This window comes from Triticum dicoccoides, chromosome 3B (assembly GCF_002162155.2).
Source record: "Triticum dicoccoides isolate Atlit2015 ecotype Zavitan chromosome 3B, WEW_v2.0, whole genome shotgun sequence".
NCBI classification, from domain to species: Eukaryota; Viridiplantae; Streptophyta; class Magnoliopsida; order Poales; family Poaceae; genus Triticum; species Triticum dicoccoides.
Window position 1 is genome coordinate 576,443,891 of NC_041385.1, and position 26,052 is coordinate 576,469,942.

At 45.6% G+C, this 26,052-nt stretch overlaps 1 protein-coding gene across 1 annotated transcript; it reads left to right on the forward strand.

The window, feature by feature from the left end:
• LOC119279672 (cysteine-rich receptor-like protein kinase 10) lies at positions 1-24,689 on the forward strand. Its single transcript, XM_037560839.1, has 5 exons — positions 1-40; positions 131-265; positions 23,675-23,918; positions 24,073-24,229; positions 24,336-24,689. The coding sequence occupies exons 1-5, from the start codon at positions 1-3 to the stop codon at positions 24,687-24,689; spliced, it is 930 nt and encodes a 309-aa protein (XP_037416736.1).
• Positions 24,690-26,052: the final 1,363 nt, after the last annotated feature.

The following is a 26,052-nucleotide window of genomic DNA, read 5'->3' on the forward strand; positions in this document are numbered from 1 at the left end:
ATGCCCATGCTGCCATTTCTTGTGGTCATGACCGCACCTGGTGCATCATAGTTTTGATATGTTATTGATTGATTAATTGGCTTGTGTGATAGCCGATACTGATGGTGATAAATCATTTCAAAACATGCAGGAAGGAGGAGGAGATTACAACATGTCATCCTTGCTGTTGCCATTTCTCTTGGAGCACTATTTGTGCTAGTCGTCGTGCTTGCTTGTGTTCACCGACAGAAGAGAGGGATCAAGCAGGTGAACAAGGAAGAACAAGGTATATTACATTTCCAATAGAGCACAGGGATCCAGGGGAACAAGAGGAGGCGATGCTTACTCGAATCACGAGTTTCTTATTGCAGACAATGCAGGGGAGGGCATGAACTATATTAGTTTGCAAGTGTTGGGAGCTGCAACATCCAATTTTTCTGTAAACAATAAATTGGGGGAGGGAGGATACGGAGAGGTTTTTAAGGTATCTATTCTATGTTGTTATGAATATTACATGAGAATTCAAATCCACACTACACCCTCTGTTCCTAAGCAGCTAAACATAAGATGTTTTGGCAGTTCCTAAACGTCTTACATTTAGAAACATAGTCAGTAGTAATAATTTGGTGAATTATGTAATTTCATCCAAGATCAAACTTGCTTCTACACAGGGCGAATTGCAGGACGGAAATGAAATAGCTGTCAAAAGGCTGTCAGCAAACTCTACTCAAGGGTTCAATGAGCTGAAAAATGAGATAGTGTTAGCTAACAAACTGAAGCACAAGAATTTGGTGCAGCTTCTCGGTGTTTGCTTGCAAGAGAAACTGCTGGTGTACAAATATATTGTTGGAAATATGAGCAAATTACTACGAGATTTAATCCGAATAAATAGAAGATAAATCATGACTACAGTAGCAGAGATTGAACTAATCATGCGAACTAGCATAGCAGATGAACAAATCACATCTAGGGCACATACTAGAAACATGAATTCTATCACGATCTCGAACAGGAAAGATAGAATCACGTACGGTTCAGCGGGAGCAGCACCGCCGGCATTGACATTGTCACCCATGTCGTCGAGGATGAGGTTGCCGAGGTCGGGGAAGAAGTCGTCATTCGCGAAGTCGTCCCTGCCAGCAGTCGCGCGAGTGCGCTCCCCAAAAACCTGATCGCCCCTCTCCCGTACAGGATCACGAGAGGCGGGGTTCCGGAGGCCTGCTGTCCCTTCTCCCAGTGCACGCCGAAAGGAGGGATGTAGAAGACTTGCTTGGCGGCGCAATGATCTAGAGCGGTGGTGAGAAACCATACGAAGCGGCAGCGGCTAGGGTAGACGTCTGCCTGACTATATAGTGCGGGCCGGGTAGGTCGTGGGAGTAAACCCCACGTCTGAGTCGTCACTATCCAAAAGAATCGGAAACGGTTCAGTAAATAACGCGTCCGTTAATTATTAATTAATGACTCATTAATTTTTCCCGAGCAGCAAAAATATAGACAACGTGCATAGCTCTGTCCTCGGCTCAGCTCAATCCCGCAACCCGCAGCGCGGCACGTCGTGACGAGGCGTGGCGAGGCGAGCGAGGAGGAGGAGCGTGCGTGTAGGTCTCCTCTTCTCATGCTCATACAAGTGGTAGGAGAGCTCACCTTATAAAAAGGTGCAACTCTCTTTCAACTTATGAGGTGGGACTAAACTTTAGCCTCACTCACTCCACTCACATGTGTGCATGAATGGGCCAAGAGAATTTCAGAATTTTAGTTGGGCTTTGGGCCAAAAGCCCACTAGCAAATTCCAACAACCCCCCACAAAGTCTCATTGGCACATTTCACCATTTGTTTCCAAAACATTGTTTATATACCGGTGCTTAGTGGAGACTGTGAAGTTGAACTTCCACTTAGAGATTTATGCTACACTAGATCACAACTTGAATAGTGGACTATGCCTTGAACTACAAGTTTTCTGCAAGTCTAGTTTCACACAAATTCTTGACCGATACTTGGCTGCCGCAAGGCTTCCCCGCGGGTGGAGCATATACGTCGTAATCCAGGGCCTTTCATGAATTTATTAGAGAGCACCCACTTCTCATAGACTGCGACGTTAACAGTCAAATTCATATAGGTGTGTTCCTCAGGAGATGCTCTGCAGGACAACATCTCTGCTTACTCAAATAAGCCACTTGGAACACATTAAGATAGATATCAACCTGCCATGCAGATCAAGAGAGTATTGCATCTTCACGGAGTGGGATAATTAAAATAAGGATACTCTCCTCTCAGCTGACCAACAGCTTGTCTCCCACTTCTAGTTCACGGGATCTCCGATCACATAGAGTGGGTTACCACTATGGACAACTCATGCGGTGGGTCTCAAACCCATCTCCATTGATGCATTATCTATCACATTACGTGATAGACCCTTTGTGAAGGGATCTGCCAAGTTTTTCGACATTTTGATATAATCCAACGTAATAACTCCGGAGTCTCTCAGTTTCCTGACAGATTTTAATCTCCTCTTCACATGCCTTGAGGACTTCATATTGTCCTTAGAACAGTTTATCTTGACGATCACAGTTTGATTATCACAGTTCATGAGGATAGGGGGTATAGGTTTTTCAACCATAGGTAAGTCCATCAATAGCTCACGAAGCCACTCTGCTTCAACAGCGGCAGTGTCTAATGCTGTGAGTTCTGCTTCCATAGTTGACCTCGTTAAGATGGTCTGCTTGCAAGACTTCCAGGAAACAGTGCCACCACCAAGTGTAAAAACATAACCACTTGTGGCCTTAATCTCATCAGCATCAGATATCCAGTTCGAGTCACTATAACCCTCCAGTACCCTTGGATACCCGGTGTAGTGAATCCCATAGCTCGCAGTGCCCTTCAAGTAGCGCATAACTCTCTCAAGCGCACGCCAATGATCATCTCCTGGTTTTGACACAAACCGACTCAGCTTTCTCACAGCAAAAGAGATGTCAGGCCTCCTGGCACTCGCCAAATACATAAGTGAGCCAATAATCTGAGAATACCTCAGTTGATCTCTAGCAATCCGTCGATTCTTTCGAAGCAACACACTAGCATCATATGGAGTTGGAGAAGGCGTGCAGTCGCTATACCCAAAACGACTCAAGACCTTTTCCACATAGTGAGACTGAAGCAGTGTGATCCCACCATTCTCATCTCTCAACAGCTTGATGTTTAAGATAACATCAGCTACTCCTAGATCCTTCATCTCAAAACAGCGAGATAAGAAATCCTTAACCTCCTTGATTAAATCAAGTTTGGTTCCAAAGATCAATATGTCGTTGACATACAGACAAAGAATAACTCCTTCACCCCCACCATGGCGATAGTACACACACTTGTCACCATCATTTACTACAAAGCCGGCAGCAGTTAATGTTCTTTCGAACTTCTCATGCCACTCCTTAGGAGCTTGTTTAAGGCCATATAAAGACTTTAATAACTTGCACACCTTTCCTTCTTGACCAGGTACTACAAAACCATCTGGCTGATCCATGTAAATTTCCTCCTTCAACTCTCCATTGAGGAAAGCCGTCTTACCGTCCATTTGATGAACGAGAATACCATGTGAGGCAGCCAGTGATAGTAGCACCCGAATTGTGGTCAGTCTAGCCACGGGTGAGTAAGTATCAAAGAAGTCTTCACCTTCTTTATGGGTATAACCCTTAGCCACAAGCCGTGCCTTGTACTTTTCAATCGTACCATCAGGTCTAAGCTTCTTCTTGAACACCCACTTACATCCTATAGGTTTGCACCCATAAGGACGGCCAGTGATCTCCCAGGTTCCGTTAGCTAAGATGGAATCCATCTCGCAACGAACACCTTCCTTCCAGTAGTCAGCATCAGGAGATGCATAGGCTTCTGAAATAGTCCTGGGTGTGTCATCCACAAGGTACACAATGAAATCATCACCAAAGGACTTTGCAGTCCTCTGTCTCTTACTCCTTATAGGAGTTTTATTGTCACCCTCAACAGGATTCTCAACGTGTTCCATCGCAATGGTGGGTTCAGGAATTACAGTGAGTTCCTCACTAGATGGAATAGGTATCTCCTGATTTGATGAACTTGACATATCCTTCATAGGAAATATGTCCTCAAAGAAAGTTGCATCATTAGACTCCATAATCGTACCAGCATGCATGTCGGATACCTCATATTTTTTTATCAAAAATCTATAGCCAATGCTATGAAAAGCATAGCCCAGAAGAACACAATCCACGGTTTTTGGTCCAAGCTTGCGCTTCTTGGGAATTGGTATATTGACTTTCGCCAAACAACCCCAAGAACGTAGGTAAGAGAGTTTCAACCTTTTCCTTTCCCATTCCTCAAATGGAGTCATGGTCTTATGCTTTGTGGGAACTCGGTTTCGGACATGACACGCGGTCATTAGCGCCTCCCCCCACCATTCCTTGGAAAGACCCGATGTGTCTAACATGGCGTTAACCAAATCAGTTAGAGTTCGGTTCTTTCTTTCGGCCACCCCATTCGACTGAGGTGAGTAGGGAGGCGTCCTCTCATGGATTATACCATGTTCCGCACAAAACAGATCAAATTCATTGGAAAAATACTCTCCATCACGATCGGACCTAAGCCGTTTAATTTTTCGATCAAGTTGGTTCTCTGCCTCAGCTTTATAGTTTTTGAAGAAAGTTAAAGCCTCATCTTTTGATTTCAGAAGATACACATAACAATATCTAGTGGAGTCATCAATCAACGTCATGAAATATCTCTTTCCACCTTTTGTCAACACGCCATTCATCTCACAAAGATCAGAATGTATAAGTTCTAGTGGCGCCAAGTCTCTTGCCTCTGCAGTCTTATGGGACTTGCGAGGTTGTTTATCTTGCACACATACTTGGCACTTAGAGCCTTTGACAGTAGAGATTTTAGGAATTAAATTCATATTGGCTAGCCGCATCATGCAACCAAACTTAATATGACAAAGTCGTGAATGCCAAATATCCGGCTCATTATTGTGGCAAACATTATTAATAACTTAATGCAAATATCTGACAAAGATAGGCGGAACAAGCCTCCGCACTCATAGCCTTTTCCAACAAAGTGTCCACACTTGGTAATTACAACTTTATTGAACTCAAAAACCAACTTAAAACCATCTCGACATAAACAGGAACCGCTAACAAGATTTTTATTGATGGACGACACATGATGAACGTTCTTCAGACGCACGGTCTTCCCCGAAGTAAACTTCAGATCAACCGTACCAACACCTCGAACGATGGCATGTGACCCGTTCCCCATCAGCACGGGAGAAGTCCCTGTGGCCTGGTAAGAAGAAAACATGGAGGCGTCAGCACAAACATGTACATTGGCACCGGTGTCAATTAACCAATCAGGGGATTGAAATACTGAAAGGATGGTAGGAAAAATACCATACCCTGATTCCTTCATATCAGTATCACTGATGACAACATTAGCGGACTTGCCGCCCTCCTCATGTTCGTGCTCCTCAAAGCGGTTAGGACACTTCGGAGCCTAGTAAATTAGGATCACCGCAGACATGGCAGAGTCCCTTCCCCTTCTTATGAGAATTCTTCTTGAAGTTGGTAGAGTGTGATGGCTTGTTCTTTGTATCAAACTTGCCTTTCCCCTGAGTTTTGTTCTTGTTGTTTTTGAACTTATTGGGCTGGAAGATCTTCTTCTGTACCATGTGGGCACTAGAAGCTCCCTCGGCAACTCGAGCACGTGTGTCCTTTGCTCTCGCCTTCTCTTCAACATCAAGAGTACCAATGAGATCCGCAACGGAAAACTCCTGTCTCTTGTGTTTCAGGGAAGTAGCAAAATTGTTCTACGAAGGTGGAAGCTTGGCAATAATGCCTCCGACAACACACACTTGAAGTGCTTAAGTTCTTTTGCGAGCGACTGTATCTCATGAGCCTGCTATACAACAGAGCGCTCATCAGTCATCTTGTAGTCATAGAATTGCTCCATGACGTACAACTCGCTACCGGTGTCCGAGGCACCAAACTTGGCCTCGAGCGCAGCCCACATGTCCTTGCCGTTGTCAAACGACATATACGAATCCACAATGGAATCATCAAGAACACCCAGAAGAGCGCCTTTAAAGAGAGTATCGATCTTCTCAAAAGCTTCCAGCTGTGCTGGATTAAGATCGCCCTCAGGCTTGCCCTTAGTGGCGTCATAGCAGCCCATGGTCTGAAACCAGTAGACTGCTCTCGTGCGCCACCTCTTATATTGCGCCCCCTTAAAGGCAGGCGGCTTCAGATGCGCAGCAAAACCACTCGGAGTAAATTGCCTATAATCAGGTTTTTGGATTGTTTGAAATATGAGTAAATTACTACGAGATTTAATCCGAAAAAATAGAAGATAAATCATGACTACAGTAGCAGAGATTGAACTAATCATGCGAACTAGCATAGCAGATGAACAGATCACATCTAGGGCACATACTAGAAACATGAATTCTATCACGATCTCGAACAGGAAAGATAGAATCACGTACGGTGCAGCGGGAGCAGCACCGCCGGAGTTGATGTTGTCGCCCATGTCGTCGAGGATGAGGTTGCCGAGGTCGGGGAAGAAGTCGTCGTTCGCGAAGTCGTCGCTGCCAGCAGTCGCGCGAGTGCGCTCCCCAAAAACCTGATCGCCCCTCTCCCGTACAGGATCACGAGAGGCGGGGTTCCGGAGGCCTGCTGTCCCTTCTCCCAGTGCACGCCGAAAGGAGGGATGGAGAAGACTTGCTTGGCGGCGCAATGATCAGGAGCGGTGGTGAGAAACCATACGAAGCGGCGGCGGCTAGGGTAGACGTCTGCCTGACTATATAGTGCGGGCCGGGTAGGTCATGGGAGTAAACCCCACGTCCGAGTCGTCACGATCCAAAAGAGTCGGAAACGGTTCAGTAATTAACGCATCCGTTAATTATTAATTAATGACTCATTAATTTTTCCTGAGCAGCAAAAATATAGACAACGTGCATAGCTCTGTCCTCAGCTCGGCTCAATCCCGCAACCCGCGGCGCGTCGTGACGAGGCGTGGCGTGGCGAGGCGAGCGAGGAGGAGGAGCGCGCGTGTAGGTCTCCTCTTCTCATGCTCATACAAGTGGTAGGAGAGCTCAACTTATAAAGAGGTGCAACTCTCTCTCAACTTATGAGGTGGGACTAAACTTTAGCCTCACTCACTCCACTCACATGTGTGCATGAATGGGCCAAGAGAATTTCAGAATTTTAGTTGGGCTTTGGGCCAAAAGCCCACTAGCAAATTCCAACAATCCCCCACAAAGTCTCATTGGCACATTTCACCATTTGTTTCCAAAATATTGTTTATATACCGGTGCTTAGTGGAGACTGTGAAGTTGAACTTCCACTTAGAGATTTATGCTACACTAGATCACAACTTGAATAGTGGACTATGCCTTGAACTACAAGTTTTCTGCGAGACTAGTTTCACACAAATTCTTGACCGATACTTGGCTGCCGCAAGGCTTCCCCGTGGGTGGAGCGTATACGTCGTACTCCAGGGCCTTTCATGAATTTATTAGAGAGCACCCACTTCTCATAGACTGCGACGTTAACAGTCAAATTCATATAGGTGTGTTCCTCGAGAGATGCTCTGCAGGACAACATCTCTGCTTACTCAAATAAGCCACTTGGAACACATTAAGATAGATATCAACCTGCTATGCAGATCAGGAGAGTATTGCATCTTCACGGAGTGGGATAATTAAAATAAGGATACTCTCCTCTCAGCTGACCAACAGCTTGTCTCCCACTTCTACTTCACGGGATCTCCGATCACATAGACTGGGTTACCACTATGGCCAAGTCATGCGGTGGGTCTCAAACCCATCTCCATTTATGCATTATCTATCACATTACATGATAGACCCTTTGTGAAGGGATCTACCAAGCTTTTCGACATTTGGATATAATCCAACGTAATAACTCCGGAGTTTCTCAGTTTCCTGACAGATTTTAATCTCCTCTTCACATGCCTTGAGGACTTCATATTGTCCTTAGAACTGTTTATCTTGACGATCACAGTTTGATTATCACAGTTCATGAGGATAGGGGGTATAGGTTTTTCAACCATAGGTAAGTCCATCAATAGCTCACGAAGCCACTCTGCTTCAACAGCGGCAGTGTCTAATGCTGTGAGTTCTGCTTCCATAGTTGACCTCGTTAAGATGGTCTTCTTGCAAGACTTCCAGGAAACAGCGCCACCACCAAGTGTAAAAACATAACCACTTGTGGCCTTAATCTCATCAGCATCAGATATCCAGTTAGAGTCACTATAACCCTCCAGTACCCTTGGATACCCGGTGTAGTGAATCCCATAGCTCGCAGTGCCCTTCAAGTAGCGCATAACTCTCTCAAGCGCACGCCAATGATCATCTCCCGGTTTTGACACGAACCGACTCAGCTTGCTCACAGCAAAAGAGATGTCAGGCCTCGTGGCACTCGCCAAATACATAAGCGAGCCAATAATATGAGAATACCTCAGTTGATCTCTAGCAATTCGTCGATTCTTTCGAAGCAACACACTAGCATCATATGGAGTTGGAGAAGGCGTGCAGTCGCTATACCCAAAACGACTCAAGACCTTTTCCACATAGTGAGACTGAAGCAGTGTGATCCCACCATTCTCATCTCTCAACAGCTTGATGTTTAAGATAACATCAGCTACTCCTAGATCCTTCATCTCAAAACAGCGAGATAAGAAATCCTTAACCTCCTTGATTAAATCAAGTTTGGTTCCAAAGATCAATATGTCGTCGACATACAGACAAAGAATAACTCCTTCGCCCCCACCATGGCGATAGTACACACACTTGTCACCATCATTTACTACAAAGTCGGCAGCAGTTAATGTTCTTTCGAACTTCTCATGCCACTCCTTAGGAGCTTGTTTAAGGCCATATAAAGACTTTAATAACTTGCACACCTTTCCTTCTTGACCAGGTACTACAAAACCATCTGGCTGATCCATGTAAATTTCCTCCTTCAACTCTCCATTGAGGAAAGCCGTCTTAACGTCCATTTGATGAACGAGAAGACCATGTGAGGCAGCCATTGATAGTAGCACCCAAATTGTGGTCAGTCTAGCCACGGGTGAGTAAGTATCAAAGAAGTCTTCACCTTCTTTCTGGGTATAACCCTTAGCCACAAGCCATGCCTTGTACTTTTCAATCGTACCATCAGGTCTAAGCTTCTTCTTGAACACCCACTTACATCCTACAGGTTTGCACCCATAAGGACGGCCAGTGATCTCCCAGGTTCCGTTAGCTAAGATGGAATCCATCTCGCTACAAACAGCTTCCTTCCAGTAGTCAGCATCAGGAGATGCATAGGCTTCTGAAATAGTCCTGGGTGTGTCATCCACAAGGTACACAATGAAATCATCACCAAAGGACTTTGCAGTCCTCTGTCTCTTACTCCTTATAGGAGTTTCATTGTCACCCTCAACAGGATTCTCAACGTGTTCCATCGCAATGGTGGGTTCAGGAATTATAGTGAGTTCCTCACTAGATGGAATAGGTATCTCCTGATTTGATGAACTTGACATATCCTTCATAGGAAATATGTCCTCAAAGAAAGTTGCATCATTAGACTCCATAATCGTACCATTTAGCATGTCGGATACCTCAGATTTTATTATCAAAAATCTATAGCCAATGCTATGAAAAGCATAGCCCAGAAGAACACAATCCACGGTTTTTGGTCCAAGCTTGCGCTTCTTGGGAATTGGTATATTGACTTTCGCCAAACAACCCCAAGAACGTAGGTAAGAGAGTTTCAACCTTTTCCTTTCCCATTCCTCAAATGGAGTCATGGTCTTATGCTTTGTGGGAACTCGGTTTAGGACATGACACGCGGTCATTAGCGCCTCCCCCCACCATTCCTTGGAAAGACCCGATGTGTCTAACATGGCGTTAACCAAATCAGTTAGAGTTCGGTTCTTTCTTTCGGCCACCCCATTCGACTGAGGTGAGTAGGGAGGCGTCCTCTCATGGATTATACCATGTTCCACACAAAACGGATCAAATTCATTGGAAAAATACTCTCCATCACGATCGGACCTAAGCCGTTTAATTTTTCGATCAAGTTGGTTCTCTGCCTCAGCTTTATAGTTTTTGAAGAAAGTTGAAGCCTCATCTTTTGATTTCAGAAGATACACATAACAATATCTAGTGGAGTCATCAATCAACGTCATGAAATATCTCTTTCCACCTTTTGTCAACACGCCATTCATCTCACAAAGATCAGAATGTATAAGTTCTAGTGGCGCCAAGTCTCTTGCCTCTGCAGTCTTATGGGACTTGCGAGGTTGTTTAGCTTGCACACATACTTGGCACTTAGAGCCTTTGACAGTAGAGATTTTAGGAATTAAATTCATATTGGCTAGCCGCGTCATGCAACCAAACTTAATATGACAAAGTCGTGAATGCCAAATATCCGACTCATTATTGTGGCAAACATTATTAATAACTTTAGTGCAAATATCTGACAAAGATAGGCGGAACAAGCCTCCGCACTCATAGCCTTTTCCAACAAATTGTCCACACTTGGAAATTACAACTTTATTGGACTCAAAAACCAACTTAAAACCATCTCGACATAAACAGGAACCGCTAACAAGATTTTTATTGATGGACGGCACATGATGAACGTTCTTCAGACGCACGGTCTTCCCCGAAGTAAACTTCAGATCAACCGTACCAACACCTCGAACGATGGCATGTGACCCGTTCCCCATCAGCACGGGAGAAGTCCCTGTGGCCTGGTAAGAAGAAAACATGGAGGCGTCAGCACAAACATGTACATTGGCACCGGTGTCAATTAACCAATCAGGGGATTGAAATACTGAAAGGATGGTAGGAAAAATACCGTACCCTGATTCCTTCATATCAGTATCACTAATGACAACATTAGCGGACTTGCCGCCCTTCTCATGTTCGTGCTCCTCAAAGCGGTTAGGACACTTCGGAGCCTAGTGATTAGGATCACCGCAGACATGGCAGAGTCCCTTCCTCTTCTTATGAGAATTCTTCTTGAAGTTGGTAGAGTGTGATGGCTTGTTCTTTGTATCAAACTTGCCTTTCCCCTGAGTTTTGTTCTTGTTGTTTTTGAACTTATTGGGCTGGAAGTTCTTCTTCTGTACCATGTGGGCACTAGAAGCTCCCTCGGCAACTCAAGCACATGTGTCCTTTGCTCTCGCCTTCTCTTCAACATCAAGAGTACCAATGAGATCCGCAACGGAAAACTCCTGTCTCTTGTGTTTCAAGGAAGTAGCAAAATTGTTCCATAAAGGTGGAAGCTTGGCAATAATGCCTCCGACAACACACACTTGAAGTGCTTAAGTTCTTTTGCGAGCGACTATATCTGATGAACCTGCTGTACAACAGAGCGCTCATCAGTCATCTTGTAGTCATAGAATTGCTCCATGACGTACAACTCGCTACCGGCGTCCGAGGCACCAAACTTGGCCTCGAGCGCAGCCCACATGTCCTTGCCGTTGTCAAACGACATATACAAATCCACAATGGAATCATCAAGAACACCCAGAAGAGCGGCTTTAAAGAGAGTATCGATCTTCTCAAAAGCTTCCAGCTGTGCTGGATTAAGATCGCCCTCAGGCTTGCCCTTAGTGGCGTCATAGCAGCCCATGGTCTGAAACCAGTAGACTGCTCTCGTGCGCCACCTCTTATATTGCGCCCCCTTAAAGGCAGGCGGCTTCAGATGCGCAGCAAAACCACTCGGAGTAAATTGCCTATAATCAGGTTTTTGGATTGTTTGAAATATGAGTAAATTACTACGAGATTTAATCTGAAAAAATAGAAGATAAATCATGACTACAGTAGCAGAGATTGAACTAATCATGCGAACTAGCATAGCAGATGAACAGATCACATCTAGGGCACATACTAGAAACATAAATTCTATCACGATCTCGAACAGGAAAGATAGAACCACGTACGGTGCAGCGGGAGCAGCACCGCCGGCGTTGACGTTGTCGCCCATGTCGTCGAGGATGAGGTTGCCGAGGTCGGGGAAGAAGTCGTCGTTCGCGAAGTCGTCGCTGCCAGCAGTCGCGCGAGTGCGCTCCCCAAAAACCTGATCGCCCCTCTCCCGTACAGGATCCCGAGAGGCGGGGTTCCGGAGGCCTGCTGTCCCTTCTCCCAGTGCACGCCGAAAGGAGGGATGGAGAAGACTTGCTTGGCGGCGCAATGATCAGGAGCGGTGGTGAGAAACCATACGAAGCGGCGGCGGCTAGGATAGACGTCTGCCTGACTATATAGTGCGGGCCGGGTAGGTCGTGGGAGTAAACCCCACGTCCGAGTCGTCACGATCCAAAAGAATCGGAAACGGTTCAGTAATTAACGCGTCCGTTAATTATTAATTAGTGACTCATTAATTTTTCCTGAGCAGCAAAAATATAGACAACGTGCATAGCTCTGTCCTCGGCTCGGCTCAATCCCGCAACCTGCGGCGCGTCGTGACGAGGCGTGGCGTGGCGAGGCGAGCGAGGAGGAGGAGCGCGCGTGTAGGTCTCCTCTTCTCATGCTCATACAAGTGGTAGGAGAGCTCACCTTATAAAGAGGTGCAACTCTCTCTCAACTTATGAGGTGGGACTAAACTTTAGCCTCACTCACTCCACTCACATGTGTGCATGAATGGGCCAAGAGAATTTCAGAATTTTAGTTGGGCTTTGGGCCAAAAGCCCACTAGCAAATTCCAACAATCCCCCACAAAGTCTCATTGGCACATTTCACCATTTGTTTCCAAAATATTGTTTATATACCGGTGCTTAGTGGAGACTGTGAAGTTGAACTTCCACTTAGAGATTTATGCTACACTAGATCACAACTTGAATAGTGGACTATGCCTTGAACTACAAGTTTTCTGCGAGACTAGTTTCACACAAATTCTTGACCGATACTTGGCTTCCGCAAGGCTTCCCCGTGGGTGGAGCGTATACGTCGTACTCCAGGGCCTTTCATGAATTTATTAGAGAGCGCCCACTTCTCATAGACTGCGACGTTAACAGTCAAATTCATATAGGTGTGTTCCTCGGGAGATGCTCTGCAGGACAACATCTCTGCTTACTCAAATAAGCCACTTGGAACACATTAAGATAGATATCAACCTGCTATGCAGATCAGGAGAGTATTGCATCTTCACGGAGTGGGATAATTAAAATAAGGATACTCTCCTCTCAGCTGACCAACAGCTTGTCTCCCACTTCTACTTCACGGGATCTCCGATCACATAGAGTGGGTTACCACTATGGACAACTCATGCGGTGGGTCTCAAACCCATCTCCATTTATGCATTATCTATCACATTACATGATAGACCCTTTGTGAAGGGATCTACCAAGCTTTTCGACATTTGGATATAATCCAACGTAATAACTCCAGAGTTTCTCAGTTTCCTGACAGATTTTAATCTCCTCTTCACATGCCTTGAGGACTTCATATTGTCCTTAGAACTGTTTATCTTGACGATCACAGTTTGATTATCACAGTTCATGAGGATAGGGGGTATAGGTTTTTCAACCATAGGTAAGTCCATCAATAGCTCACGAAGCCACTCTGCTTCAACAGTGGCAGTGTCTAATGCTGTGAGTTCTGCTTCCATAGTTGACCTCGTTAAGATGGTCTGCTTGCAAGACTTCCAGGAAACAGCGCCACCACCAAGTGTAAAAACATAACCACTTGTGGCCTTAAACTCATCAGCATCAGATATCCAGTTCGAGTCACTATAACCCTCCAGTACCCTTGGATACCCGGTGTAGTGAATCCCATAGCTCACAGTGCCCTTCAAGTAGCGCATAACTCTCTCAAGCGCACGCTAATGATCATCTCCCGGTTTTGACACAAACCGACTCAGCTTGCTCACAGCAAAAGAGATGTCAGGCCTCGTGGCACTCGCCAAAGACATAAGCGAGCCAATAATCTGAGAATACCTCAGTTGATCTCTAGCAATCCGTCGATTCTTTCGAAGCAACACACTAGCATCATATGGAGTTGGAGAAGGCGTGCAGTCGCTATACCCAAAACGACTCAAGGCCTTTTCCACATAGTGAGACTGAAGCAGTGTGATCCCACCATTCTCATCTCTCAACAGCTTGATGTTTAAGATAACATCAGCTACTCCTAGATCCTTCATCTCAAAACAGCGAGATAAGAAATCCTTAACCTCCTTGATTAAATCAAGTTTGGTTCCAAAGATCAATATGTCGTCGACATACAGACAAAGAATAACTCCTTCGCCCCCACCATGGCGATAGTACACACACTTGTCACCATCATTTACTACAAAGCCAGCAGCAGTTAATGTTCTTTCGAACTTCTCATGCCACTCCTTAGGAGCTTGTTTAAGGCCATATAAAGACTTTAATAACTTGCACACCTTTCCTTCTTGACCAGGTACTACAAAACCATCTGGCTGATCCATGTAAATTTCCTCCTTCAACTCTCCATTGAGGAAAGCCGTCTTAACGTCCATTTGATGAACGAGAAGACCATGTGAGGCAGCCAGTGATAGTAGCACCCGACTTGTGGTCAGTCTAGCCACGGGTGAGTAAGTATCAAGGAAGTCTTCACCTTCTTTCTGGGTATAACCCTTAGCCAGAAGCCGTGCCTTGTACTTTTCAATCGTACCATCAGGTCTAAGCTTCTTCTTGAACACCCACTTACATCCTACAGGTTTGCACCCATAAGGACGGCCAGTGATCTCCCAGGTTCCGTTAGCTAAGATGGAATCCATCTCGCTACGAACACCTTCCTTCCAGTAGTCAGCATCAGGAGATGCATAGGCTTCTGAAATAGTCCTGGGTGTGTCATCCACAAGGTACACAATGAAATCATCACCAAAGGACTTTGAAGTCCTCTGTCTCTTACTCCTTATAGGAGTTTCATTGTCACCCTCAACAGGATTCTCAACGTGTTCCATCGCAATGGAGGGTTCAGGAATTACAGTGAGTTCCTCACTAGATGGAATAGGTATCTCCAGATTTGATGAACTTGACATATCCTTCATAGGAAATATGTCCTCAAAGAAAGTTGCATCATTAGACTCCATAATTGTACCAACATGCATGTCGGATACCTCAGATTTTATTATCAAAAATCTATAGCCAATGCTATGAAAAGCATAGCCCAGAAGAACACAATCCACGGTTTTTGTTCCAAGCTTGCTCTTCTTGGGAATTGGTATATTGACTTTCGCCAAACAACCCCAAGAACGTAGGTAAGAGAGTTTCAACCTTTTCCTTTCCCATTCCTCAAATGGAGTCATGGTATTATGCTTTGTGGGAACTCGGTTTAGGACATGACACACGGTCATTAGCGCCTCCCCCCACCATTCCTTGGAAAGACCCGATGTGTCTAACATGGCGTTAACCAAATCAGTTAGAGTTCAGTTCTTTCTTTCGGCCACCCCATTCGACTAAGGTGAGTAGGGAGGCGTCCTCTCATGGATTATACCATGTTCCACACAAAACAGATCAAATTCATTGGAAAAATACTGTCCATCACGATCGGACCTAAGCCGTTTAATTTTTCAATCAAGTTGGTTCTCTGCCTCAGCTTTATAGTTTCTGAAGAAAGTTAAAGCCTCATATTTTGATTTCAGAAGATACACATAACAATATCTAGTGGAGTCATCAATCAACATCATGAAATATTTCTTTCCACCTTTTGTCAACACGCCATTCATCTCACAAAGATGAGAATGTATAAGTTCTAGTGGCGCCAAGTCTCTTGCCTCTGCAGTCTTATGGGACTTGCGAGGTTGTTTAGCTTGCACACATACTTGGCACTTAGAGCCTTTGACAGTAGAGATTTTCGGAATTAAATACATATTGGCTAGACGCGTCATGCAACCAAAGTTAATATGACAAAGTCGTGAATGCCAAATATCCGACTCATTATTGTGGCAAATATTATTAATAACTTTAGTGCAAATATCTTACAAAGATAGGCGGAACAAGCCTCCGCACTCATAGCCTTTTCCAACAAATTGTCCACACTTGGAAATTACAACTTTATTGGACTCAAAAACCAACTTAAAGCCATCATGACATAAACGGGAACCGCTAACGAGATTTTTATTGACGAAAGGCACATGATGAACGTTCTTCAGACGCACGGTCTTCCCCGAAGTAAACTTCAGATCGACCGTACCAACACCTCGAACGATGGCATGTGACCCGTTCCCCATCAGCACGGGAGAAGTCCCTGTGGCCTGGTAAGAAGAAAACATGGAGGCGTCAGCACAAACATGTACATTGGCACCGGTGTTAATTAACCAATCAGGGGATTGAAATACTGAAAGGATGGTAGGAAAAATACCATACCCTGATTCCTTCATATCAGTATCACCGATGACAACATTAGCGGACTTGCCGCCCTTCTCATGTTCGCGCTCCTCAAAGCGGTTAGGACACTTCGGAGCCCAGTGATTAGGATCACCGCAGACATGGCAGAGTCCCTTCCCCTTCTTATGAGAATTCTTCTTGAAGTTGGTAGAGTGTGATGGCTTGTTCTTTGTATCAAACTTGCCTTTCCCTTGAGTTTTGTTCTTGTTGTTTTTGAACTTATTGGGCTGGAAGTTCTTCTTCTGTACCATGTGGGCACTAGAAGCTCCCTCGGCAACTCAAGCACGTGTGTCCTTTGCTCTCGCCTTCTCTTCAACATCAAGAGTACCAATGAGATCCGCAACGGAAAACTCCTGTCTCTTGTGTTTCAGGGAAGTAGCAAAATTGTTCCACGAAGGTGGAAGCTTGGCAATAATGCCTCCGACAACAAATTTGTCCCGCAACACACACTTGAAGTGCTCAAGTTCTTTTGCGAGCGACTTTATGTCATGAGCCTGCTGTACAACAGAGCGCTCATCAGTCATCTTGTAGTCATAGAATTGCTCCATGGCGTACAACTCGCTACCGGCGTCCGAGGCACCAAACTTGGCCTCGAGCGCAGCCCACATTTCCTTGCCGTTGTCAAACGACATATACGAATCCACAATGGAATCATCAAGAACACCCAGAAGAGCGGCTTTAAAGAGAGTATCGATCTTCTCAAAAGCTTCCAGCTGTGCTGGATTAAGATCGCCCTCAGGCTTGCCCTTAATTAGTGGCGTCATAGCAGCCCATGGTCTGAAACCAGTAGACTCCTCTCGTGCGCCACCTCTTATATTGCGCCCCCTTAAAGGCAGGCAGCTTCAGATGCGCAGCAAAACCACTCGGAGTAAATTGCCTATAATCAGTTTTTTGGGTTGTTGGAAATATGAGAAAATTACTACGAGATTTAATCCGAATAAATAGAAGATAAATCATGACTACAGTAGCAGAGATTGAACTAATCATGCGAACTAGCATAGCAGATGAACAGATCACATCTAGGGCACATACTAGAAACATGAATTCTATCACGATCTCGAACAGGAAAGATAGAGTCACGTACGGTGCAGCGGGAGCAGCACCGCCGGCGTTGACGTTGTCGCCCATGTCGTCGAGGATGAGGTTGCCGAGGTCGGGGAAGAAGTCGTCGTTCGCGAAGTCGTCGCTGCCAGCAGTCATGCGAGTGCGCTCCCCAAAAACCTGATCGCCCCTCTCCCATACAGGATCACGAGAGGCGGGGTTCCGGAGGCCTGCTGTCCCTTCTCCCAGTGCACGCCGAAAGGAGGGATGGAGAAGACTTGCTTGGCGGCGCAATGATCTGGAGCGGTGGTGAGAAACCATACGAAGCGGCGGCGGCTAGGATAGACGTCTGCCTGACTATAAAGTGTGGGCCGGGTAGGTCGTGGGAGTAAACCCCACGTCCGAGTCATCACGATCCAAAAGAATCAGAAACAGCTCAGTAATTAACGCGTCCATTAATTATTAATTAATGACTCATTAATTTTTCCCGAGCAGCAAAAATATAGACAACGTGCATAGCTCTGTCCTCGGCTCGGCTCAATCCCGCAACCCGCGGCGCGTCGTGACGAGGCGTGGCGTGGCGTGGCGAGGCGAGCGAGGAGGAGGAGCGCGCGTGTAGGTCTCCTCTTTTCATGCTAATACAAGTGGTAGGAGAGCTCACCTTATAAAGAGGTGCAACTCTCTTTCAACTTATGAGGTGGGACTAAACTTTAGCCTCACTCACTCCACTCACATGTGTGCATGAATGGGCCAAGAGAATTTCAGAATTTTAGTTGGGCTTTGGGCCAAAAGCCCACTAGCAAATTCCAACAATCCCCCACAAAGTCTCATTGGCACATTTCACCATTTGTTTCCAAAATATTGTTTATATACCGGTGCTTAGTGGAGACTGTGAAGTTGAACTTCCACTTAGAGATTTATGCTACACTAGATCACAACTTGAATAGTGGACTATGCCTTGAACTACAAGTTTTCTGCAAGTCTAGTTTCACACAAATTCTTGACCGATACTTGGCTGCCGCAAGGCTTCCCCGCGGGTGGAGCGTATACGTCGTACTCTAGGGCCTTTCATGAATTTATTAGAGAGCACCCACTTCTCATAGACTGCGACGTTAACAGTCAAATTCATATAGGTGTGTTCCTCAGGAGATGCTCTGCAGGACAACATCTCTGCTTACTCAAATAAGCCACTTGGAACACATTAAGATAGATATCAACCTGCCATGCAGATCAGGATAGTATTGCATCTTCACGGAGTGGGATAATTAAAATAAGGATACTCTCCTCTCAGCTGACCAACAACTTGTCTCCCACTTCTACTTCACGGGATCTCCGATCACATAGAGTGGGTTACCACTATGGACAACTCATGGGGTGAGTCTCAAAGCCATCTCCATTGATGCATTATCTATCACATTATGTGATAGACCCTTTGTGAAGGGATCTGCCAAGTTTTTCGACATTTGGATATAATCCAACATAATAACTCCGCAGTTTCTCAGTTTCCTGACAGATTTTAATCTCCTCTTCACATGCCTTGAGGACTTCATATTGTCCTTAGAACTGTTTATCTTGACGATCACATTTGATTATCACAGTTCATGAGGATAGGGGGTATAGGTTTTTCAACCATAGGTAAGTTCATCAATAGCTCACGAAGCCACTCTGCTTCAACAGTGGCAGTGTCTAATGCTGTGAGTTCTGCTTCCATAGTTGACCTCGTTAAGATGGTCTGCTTGCAAGACTTCCAGGAAATAGCGCCACCACCAAGTGTAAAAACATAACCACTTGTGGCCTTAATCTCATCAGCATCAGATATCCAGTTCGAGTCACTATAACCCTCCAGTACCCTTGGATACCCGGTGTAGTGAATCCCATAGCTCGCAGTGCCCTTCAAGTAGCGCATAACTCTCTCAAGCGCACGCTAATGACCATCTCCCGGTTTTGACACAAACCGACTCAGCTTGCTCACAACAAAAGAGATGTCAGGCCTCGTGGCACTCGCCAAATACATAAGCGAGCCAATAATCTGAGAATACCTCAGTTGATCTCTAGCAATCCGTCGATTCTTTCGAAGCAACACACTAGCATCATATGGAGTTGGAGAAGGCGTGCAGTCGCTATACCCAAAACGACTCAAGACCTTTTCCACATAGTGAGACTGAAGCAGTGTGATCCCACCATTCTCATCTCTCAACAGCTTGATGTTTAAGATAACATCAGCTACTCCTAGATCCTTCATCTCAAAACAGCGAGATAAGAAATCCTTAACCTCCTTGATTAAATCAAGTTTGGTTCCAAAGATCAATATGTCGTCGACATACAGACAAAGAATAACTCCTTCGCCCCCACCATGGCGATAGTACACACACTTGTCACCATCATTTACTACAAAGTCGGCAGCAGTTAATGTTCTTTCGAACTTCTCATGCCACTCCTTAGGAGCTTGTTTAAGGCCATATAAAGACTTTAATAACTTGCACACCTTTCCTTCTTGACCAGGTACTACAAAACCATCTGGCTGATCCATGTAAATTTCCTCCTTCAACTCTCCATTGAGGAAAGCCGTCTTAACGTCCATTTGATGAACGAGAAGACCATGTGAGGCAGCCATTGATAGTAGCACCCAAATTGTGGTCAGTCTAGCCACGGGTGAGTAAGTATCAAAGAAGTCTTCACCTTCTTTCTGGGTATAACCCTTAGCCACAAGCCATGCCTTGTACTTTTCAATCGTACCATCAGGTCTAAGCTTCTTCTTGAACACCCACTTACATCCTACAGGTTTGCACCCATAAGGACGGCCAGTGATCTCCCAGGTTCCGTTAGCTAAGATGGAATCCATCTCGCTACAAACAGCTTCCTTCCAGTAGTCAGCATCACGAGATGCATAGGCTTCTGAAATAGTCCTGGGTGTGTCATCCACAAGGTACACAATGAAATCATCACCAAAGGACTTTGCAGTCCTCTGTCTCTTACTCCTTATAGGAGTTTTATTGTCACCCTCAACAGGATTCTCAACGTGTTCCATCGCAATGGTGGGTTCAGGAATTACAGTGAGTTCCTCACTAGATGGAATAGGTATCTCCTGATTTGATGAACTTGACATATCCTTCATAGGAAATATGTCCTCAAAGAAAGTTGCATCATTAGACTCCATAATCGTACCAACATGCATGTCGGATACCTCAGATTTTATTATCAAAAATCTATAGCCAATGCTATGAAAAGCATAGCCCAGAAGAACACAATCCACAGTTTTTGGTCCAAGCTTGCGCTTCTTGGGAATTGGTATATTGACTTTCGCCAAACAACCCCAAGAACGTAGGTAAGAGATTTTCAACCTTTTCCTTTCCCATTCCTCAAATGGAGTCATGGTCTTATGCTTTGTGGGAACTCGTTTTAGGACATGACACGCGGTCATTAGCGCCTCCCCCCACCATTCCTTGGAAAGACCCGATGTGTCTAACATGGCGTTAACCAAATCAGTTAGAGTTCGGTTCTTTATTTCGGCCACCCCATTCGACTGAGGTGAGTAGGGAGGCGTCCTCTCATGGATTATACCATGTTCCACACAAAACAGATCAAATTCATTGGAAAAATACTCTTCATCATGATCGGACCTAAGCCGTTTATTTTTTCCATCAAGTTGGTTCTCTGCCTCAGCTTTATAGTTTTTGAAGAAAGTTAAAGCCTCATCTTTTGATTTCAGAAGATACACATAACAATATCTAGTGGAGTCATCAATCAACGTCATGAAATATCTCTTTCCACCTTTTGTCAACACGCCATTCATCTCACAAAGATCAGAATGTATAAGTTCTAGTGGCGCCAAGTCTCTTGCCTCTGCAGTCTTATGGGACTTGCGAGGTTGTTTAGCTTGCACACATACTTGGCACTTAGAGCCTTTGACAGTAGAGATTTTCGGAATTAACTTCATATTGGCTAGCCGCGTCATGCAACCAAAGTCAATATGACAAAGTCGTGAATGCCAAATATCCAACTCATTATTGTGGCAAACATTATTAATAACTTTAGTGCAAATATCTGACAAAGATAGGCGGAACAAGCCTCCGCACTCATAGCCTTTTCCAATAAATTGTCCACACTTGGAAATTACAACTTTATTGGACTCAAAAACCAACTTAAAACCATCTCGACATAAACGGGAATGGCTAACGAGATTTTTGTTGATGGACGGCACATGATGAACGTTCTTCAGACGCACGGTCTTCCCCAAAGTAAACTTCAGATCGACCGTACCAACACCTCGAACGATGGCATGTGACCCGTTCCCCATCAGCACGGGAGAAGTCCCTGTGGCCTGGTAAGAAGAAAACATGGAGGCGTCAGCACAAACATGTACATTGGCACCGGTGTCAATTAACCAATCAGGGGATTGAAATACTGAAAGGATGGTAGGAAAAATACCATACCCTGATTCCTTCATATCAGTATCACCGATGACAACATTAGCGGACTTTCCGCCCTTCTCATGTTCGCGCTCCTCAAAGCGGTTAGGACACTTCGGAGCCCAGTGATTAGGATCACCGCAGACATGGCAGAGTCCCTTCCCCTTCTTATGAGAATTCTTCTTGAAGTTGGTAGAGTGTGATGGCTTGTTCTTTGTATCAAACTTGCCTTTCCCCTGAGTTTTGTTCTTGTTGTTTTTGAACTTATTGGGCTGGAAGTTCTTCTTCTGTACCATGTGGGCACTAGAAGCTCCCTCGGCAACTCGAGCACGTGTGTCCTTTGCTCTCGCCTTCTCTTCAACATCAAGAGTACCATTGAGATTCACAACGGAAAACTCCTGTCTCTTGTGTTTCAGGGAAGTAGCAAAATTGTTCCACGAAGGTGGAAGCTTGACAATAATGCCTCCGACAACACACACTTGAAGTGCTCAAGTTCTTTTGCGAGCGACTGTATCTCATGAGCCTGCTATACAACAGAGCGCTCATCAGTCATCTTGTAGTCATAGAATTGCTCCATGACGTACAACTCGCTACCGGCGTCCGAGGCACCAAACTTGGCCTCTTGCGCAGCCCACATGTCCTTGCTGTTGTCAAACGACATATACGAATCCACAATGGAATCATCAAGAACACCCAGAAGAGCGCCTTTAAAGAGAGTATCGATCTTCTCAAAAGCTTCCAGCTGTGCTGGATTAAGATCGCCCTCAGGCTTGCCCTTAATTAGTGGCGTCATAGCAGCCCATGGTCTGAAACCAGTAGACTCCTCTCATGCGCCACCTCTTATATTGCGCCCCCTTAAAGGCAGGCGGCTTCAGATGCGCAGCAAAACCATTCGGAGTAAATTGCCTATAATCAGTTTTTTGGATTGTTGGAAATATGAGCAAATTACTACGAGATTTAATCCGAATAAATAGAAGATAAATCATGACTACAGTAGCAGAGATTGAACTAAGCATGCGAACTAGCATAGCAGATGAACAGATCACATCTAGGGCACATACTAGAAACATGAATTCTATCACGATCTCGAACAGGAAAGATAGAATCACGTACGGTGCAGCGGGAGCAGCACCGCCGGCGTTGACGTTGTCGCCCATGTCGTCGAGGATGAGGTTGCCGAGGTCGGGGAAGAAGTCGTCGTTCGCGAAGTCGTCGCTGCCAGCAGTCGCGCGAGTGCGCTCCCCAAAAACCTGATCGCCCCTCTCCCGTACAGGATCACGAGAGGCGGGGTTCCGGAGGTCTGCTGTCCCTTCTCCCAGTGCACGCCGAAAGGAGGGATGGAGAAGACTTGCTTGGCGGCGCAATGATCTGGAGCCGGGTAGGTCGTGGGAGTAAACCCCACCCCACGTCCGAGTCGTCACGATCCAAAAGAATTAATTTTACCCGAGCAGCAAAAATATAGACAACATGCATAGCTCTGTCCTCGGCTCGGCTCAATCGCGGCGCGGCGCGGCGGGGCGAGCGAGGAGGAGGAGCGCGCGTGTAGGTCTCCTCTTCTCATGCTCATACAAGTGGTAGGAGAGCTCACCTTATAAAGAGGTGCAACTCTCTCTCAACTTATGAGGTGGGACTAAACTTTAGCCTCACTCACTCCACTCACATGTGTGCATGAATGGGCCAAGAGAATTTTAGAATTTTAGTTGGGCTTTGGGCCAAAAGCGCACTAACAAATTCCAACATATATGCCTAATGGAAGCCTAGACACGATCCTTTTCGGTAATTCTCCCAACTCTTATTAAAACTTTGGCACACTACTCTGGGTATATTCTTCTGTTGTTTTTAGTTCCAGTGGTGCATGTGTGTAGCAGATCCTGAGAAGGCAAACCAACTGGACTGGACCAAAAGAAAAGGTATCATCTCCGGGATTGCTCGAGGTCTACTGTATCTCCACGAGGACTCTCGTCTTAAAGTCATACACCGTGACCTGAAGCCAAGCAATGTCTTGCTGGATGATGTGGATATGAATCCCAAGATCTCCGACTTTGGTCTGTCTAGGGCTTTTGGTGGAGATCAGTCGATCGACATAACAAAACGGCCTGTCGGCACGCTGTAAGTCTGTCCTTATCTACTTTGTCTGCAGAAGTACATTTGATAAAAATGGCATGCACATCATTATTGCAGTAAGTATCACCATAGACCATCTTGTTGGCACTAATTGACCACTGACTGTAGTATTTGTTTCGGAACTAATTCATGCATGCAGTGGATACATGTCTCCGGAGTATGCCTACTGCGGCCAAGTCTCTACCAAGTCAGACATGTACAGCTTCGGTGTCATCGTTCTAGAGATTGTGACTGGCCGGAGGAACAATAGGTCACTCGAGGATAATAACACGGCCGCCAGATCTCTGCTCAGCTACGTACGTAAGATCCGTAGACATATGTTAATATGTCTAGTGTACGTTGCCTCCCTCGTATATGTTGGGACAACTGCTCAGCCAGCTGCAATAATATATCTTCTTGCAGGTATGGGATAAGTGGAGCGCAGGGACGACGCACGAGGTGGTGGATCCTTCCCTGCGCGGACGTTACCTCGAGGGTGAGGTGGTCAGCTGCGTGCGGATCGGGCTGTTGTGCGTCCAGGAGGACCCGAGTGCCAGGCCGGACGCGGCGGAGGTGGTCCTCATGCTCGACAGCCACTCCACGTCCATCACCATGCGGACTCCCTCCAGGCCGGCCTTCTGCTTCACAGAGCCTGGCGTCGTCAACCCGGCGCTCGGTTACCATGGCACCCGGGATGCTAATGCTATGGCCACCGGCCACCTGCCAACGCCCGGTTCAGATAATGAAGTGACCATCTCCGATCTCCAGCCTAGGTAGGAGTAGGACCATCTACGCAGCACAAGTTTGTATAGTTGATAATGCGAGAATACCTGCTGTTTCAGAGGACGATATATATGCAATGAAATGAATAGCGCGCTATTTCAGCGTTTTAGCGTCGCTATAGCATATTTGGGAGGCTCACGTTACGTTTGAGCACACTAGTAAATATACCCGTGCGTTGCACCGGGAGAAAGAACTTAACATGTCATTCATCATGTTAGAAGCTACCGGGTCGAGCAAAGTAGGATTTTTAGGGAGGGAAGCGCAAGACGTATATGATTAACCTAAGGCTGCGAAACATGTAATCAATGGACCATGTGCCATGTGAAGATGTATCATACGAAGGGCAACCACATTTCCTCATACAAAAACAATAAATCCACGTCGGCTCGTTGATAAAGCCGTACAGGGAGCCGACGAGAAAAATAGAGGGGGACAAGATGTCGCCGACCTGCTCAACACGAGCCGCCGTCCTACTACACATGTGCAGATCCAATGTAAATCAATGTCATCCGCAACCGTACATTGTCACTCTTATGCGCGTCGTTCCAAAGAAAGAGACCGAGAAAGAGAGGAAAGGGTACAACCCCCTCAAAAACGTATAAAAGAGCATAAGAGTTTCCTACACTCCTACATCCATCCCTCGTCAGAATTTCCTATTTGCTTGCATCGGCAGCAGTCAGTGAATGATAGGTGTTGTCTATGCTGAGTTGCGTTGTTGTGTCTATCACACCACGCACAGCCGCTACCAAGCACGTTGTTGGCGCCAGTCATCGCGATGCAACCACACATGCTGCCGAGCACACGCGCTGCCTTAGATCGAGCCTGAATGTAGTCGGTGCTAGGACACATAGCATCCAGCCAAGGTTTTGTGTTTCGTTTGTAAATTTGCCTTGAATGAAATGGGTGAACTTTGAAATTTTGGTTTTTTTAGAAATCTCGGACAAAAAGGACAATCCAAAATTTAATTTATTTGGACGAAACATGAACAAAAAATGACTGAAATTGCACAATTTTTTTGAATCCTCCAGCAATGGAATAAAGCAGAGTCAAACTGAACAACACCGATCCCTTGATTGATATACACCCATGAATAGCCAAGAACAATTCGATTTAGCGGACTACCATAAATCCCATAATTCAATCAGCAAGATTACCATAGTACTTAGTACTCATCTTTGTATGATTAGTACTGCATCAATCATGCTGTCAAGCACACGCATCTGCACCGGTCCCTTTCGAGTCACCCGGCATGTCTGAATCCAGCAGCTTTCAGTCGGTACAGTTGATTAAAAAAAGCAACATGCACCGCCCACTGCGTATCCCTTATCCACAACAACACATCGCCATTCCCCATCAC

Bases quoted from the DNA above. Each gene is read 5' to 3' on its own strand.
- LOC119279672 (XM_037560839.1), top strand. From the start codon at position 1: ATGCCCATGCTGCCATTTCTTGTGGTCATGACCGCACCTG. The intron at 41-130 runs GTGCATCATAGT...CAAAACATGCAG, and splicing joins TGTGGTCATGACCGCACCTG to GAAGGAGGAGGAGATTACAA. The intron at 266-23,674 runs GTATATTACATT...GCATGTGTGTAG, and splicing joins GGTGAACAAGGAAGAACAAG to CAGATCCTGAGAAGGCAAAC.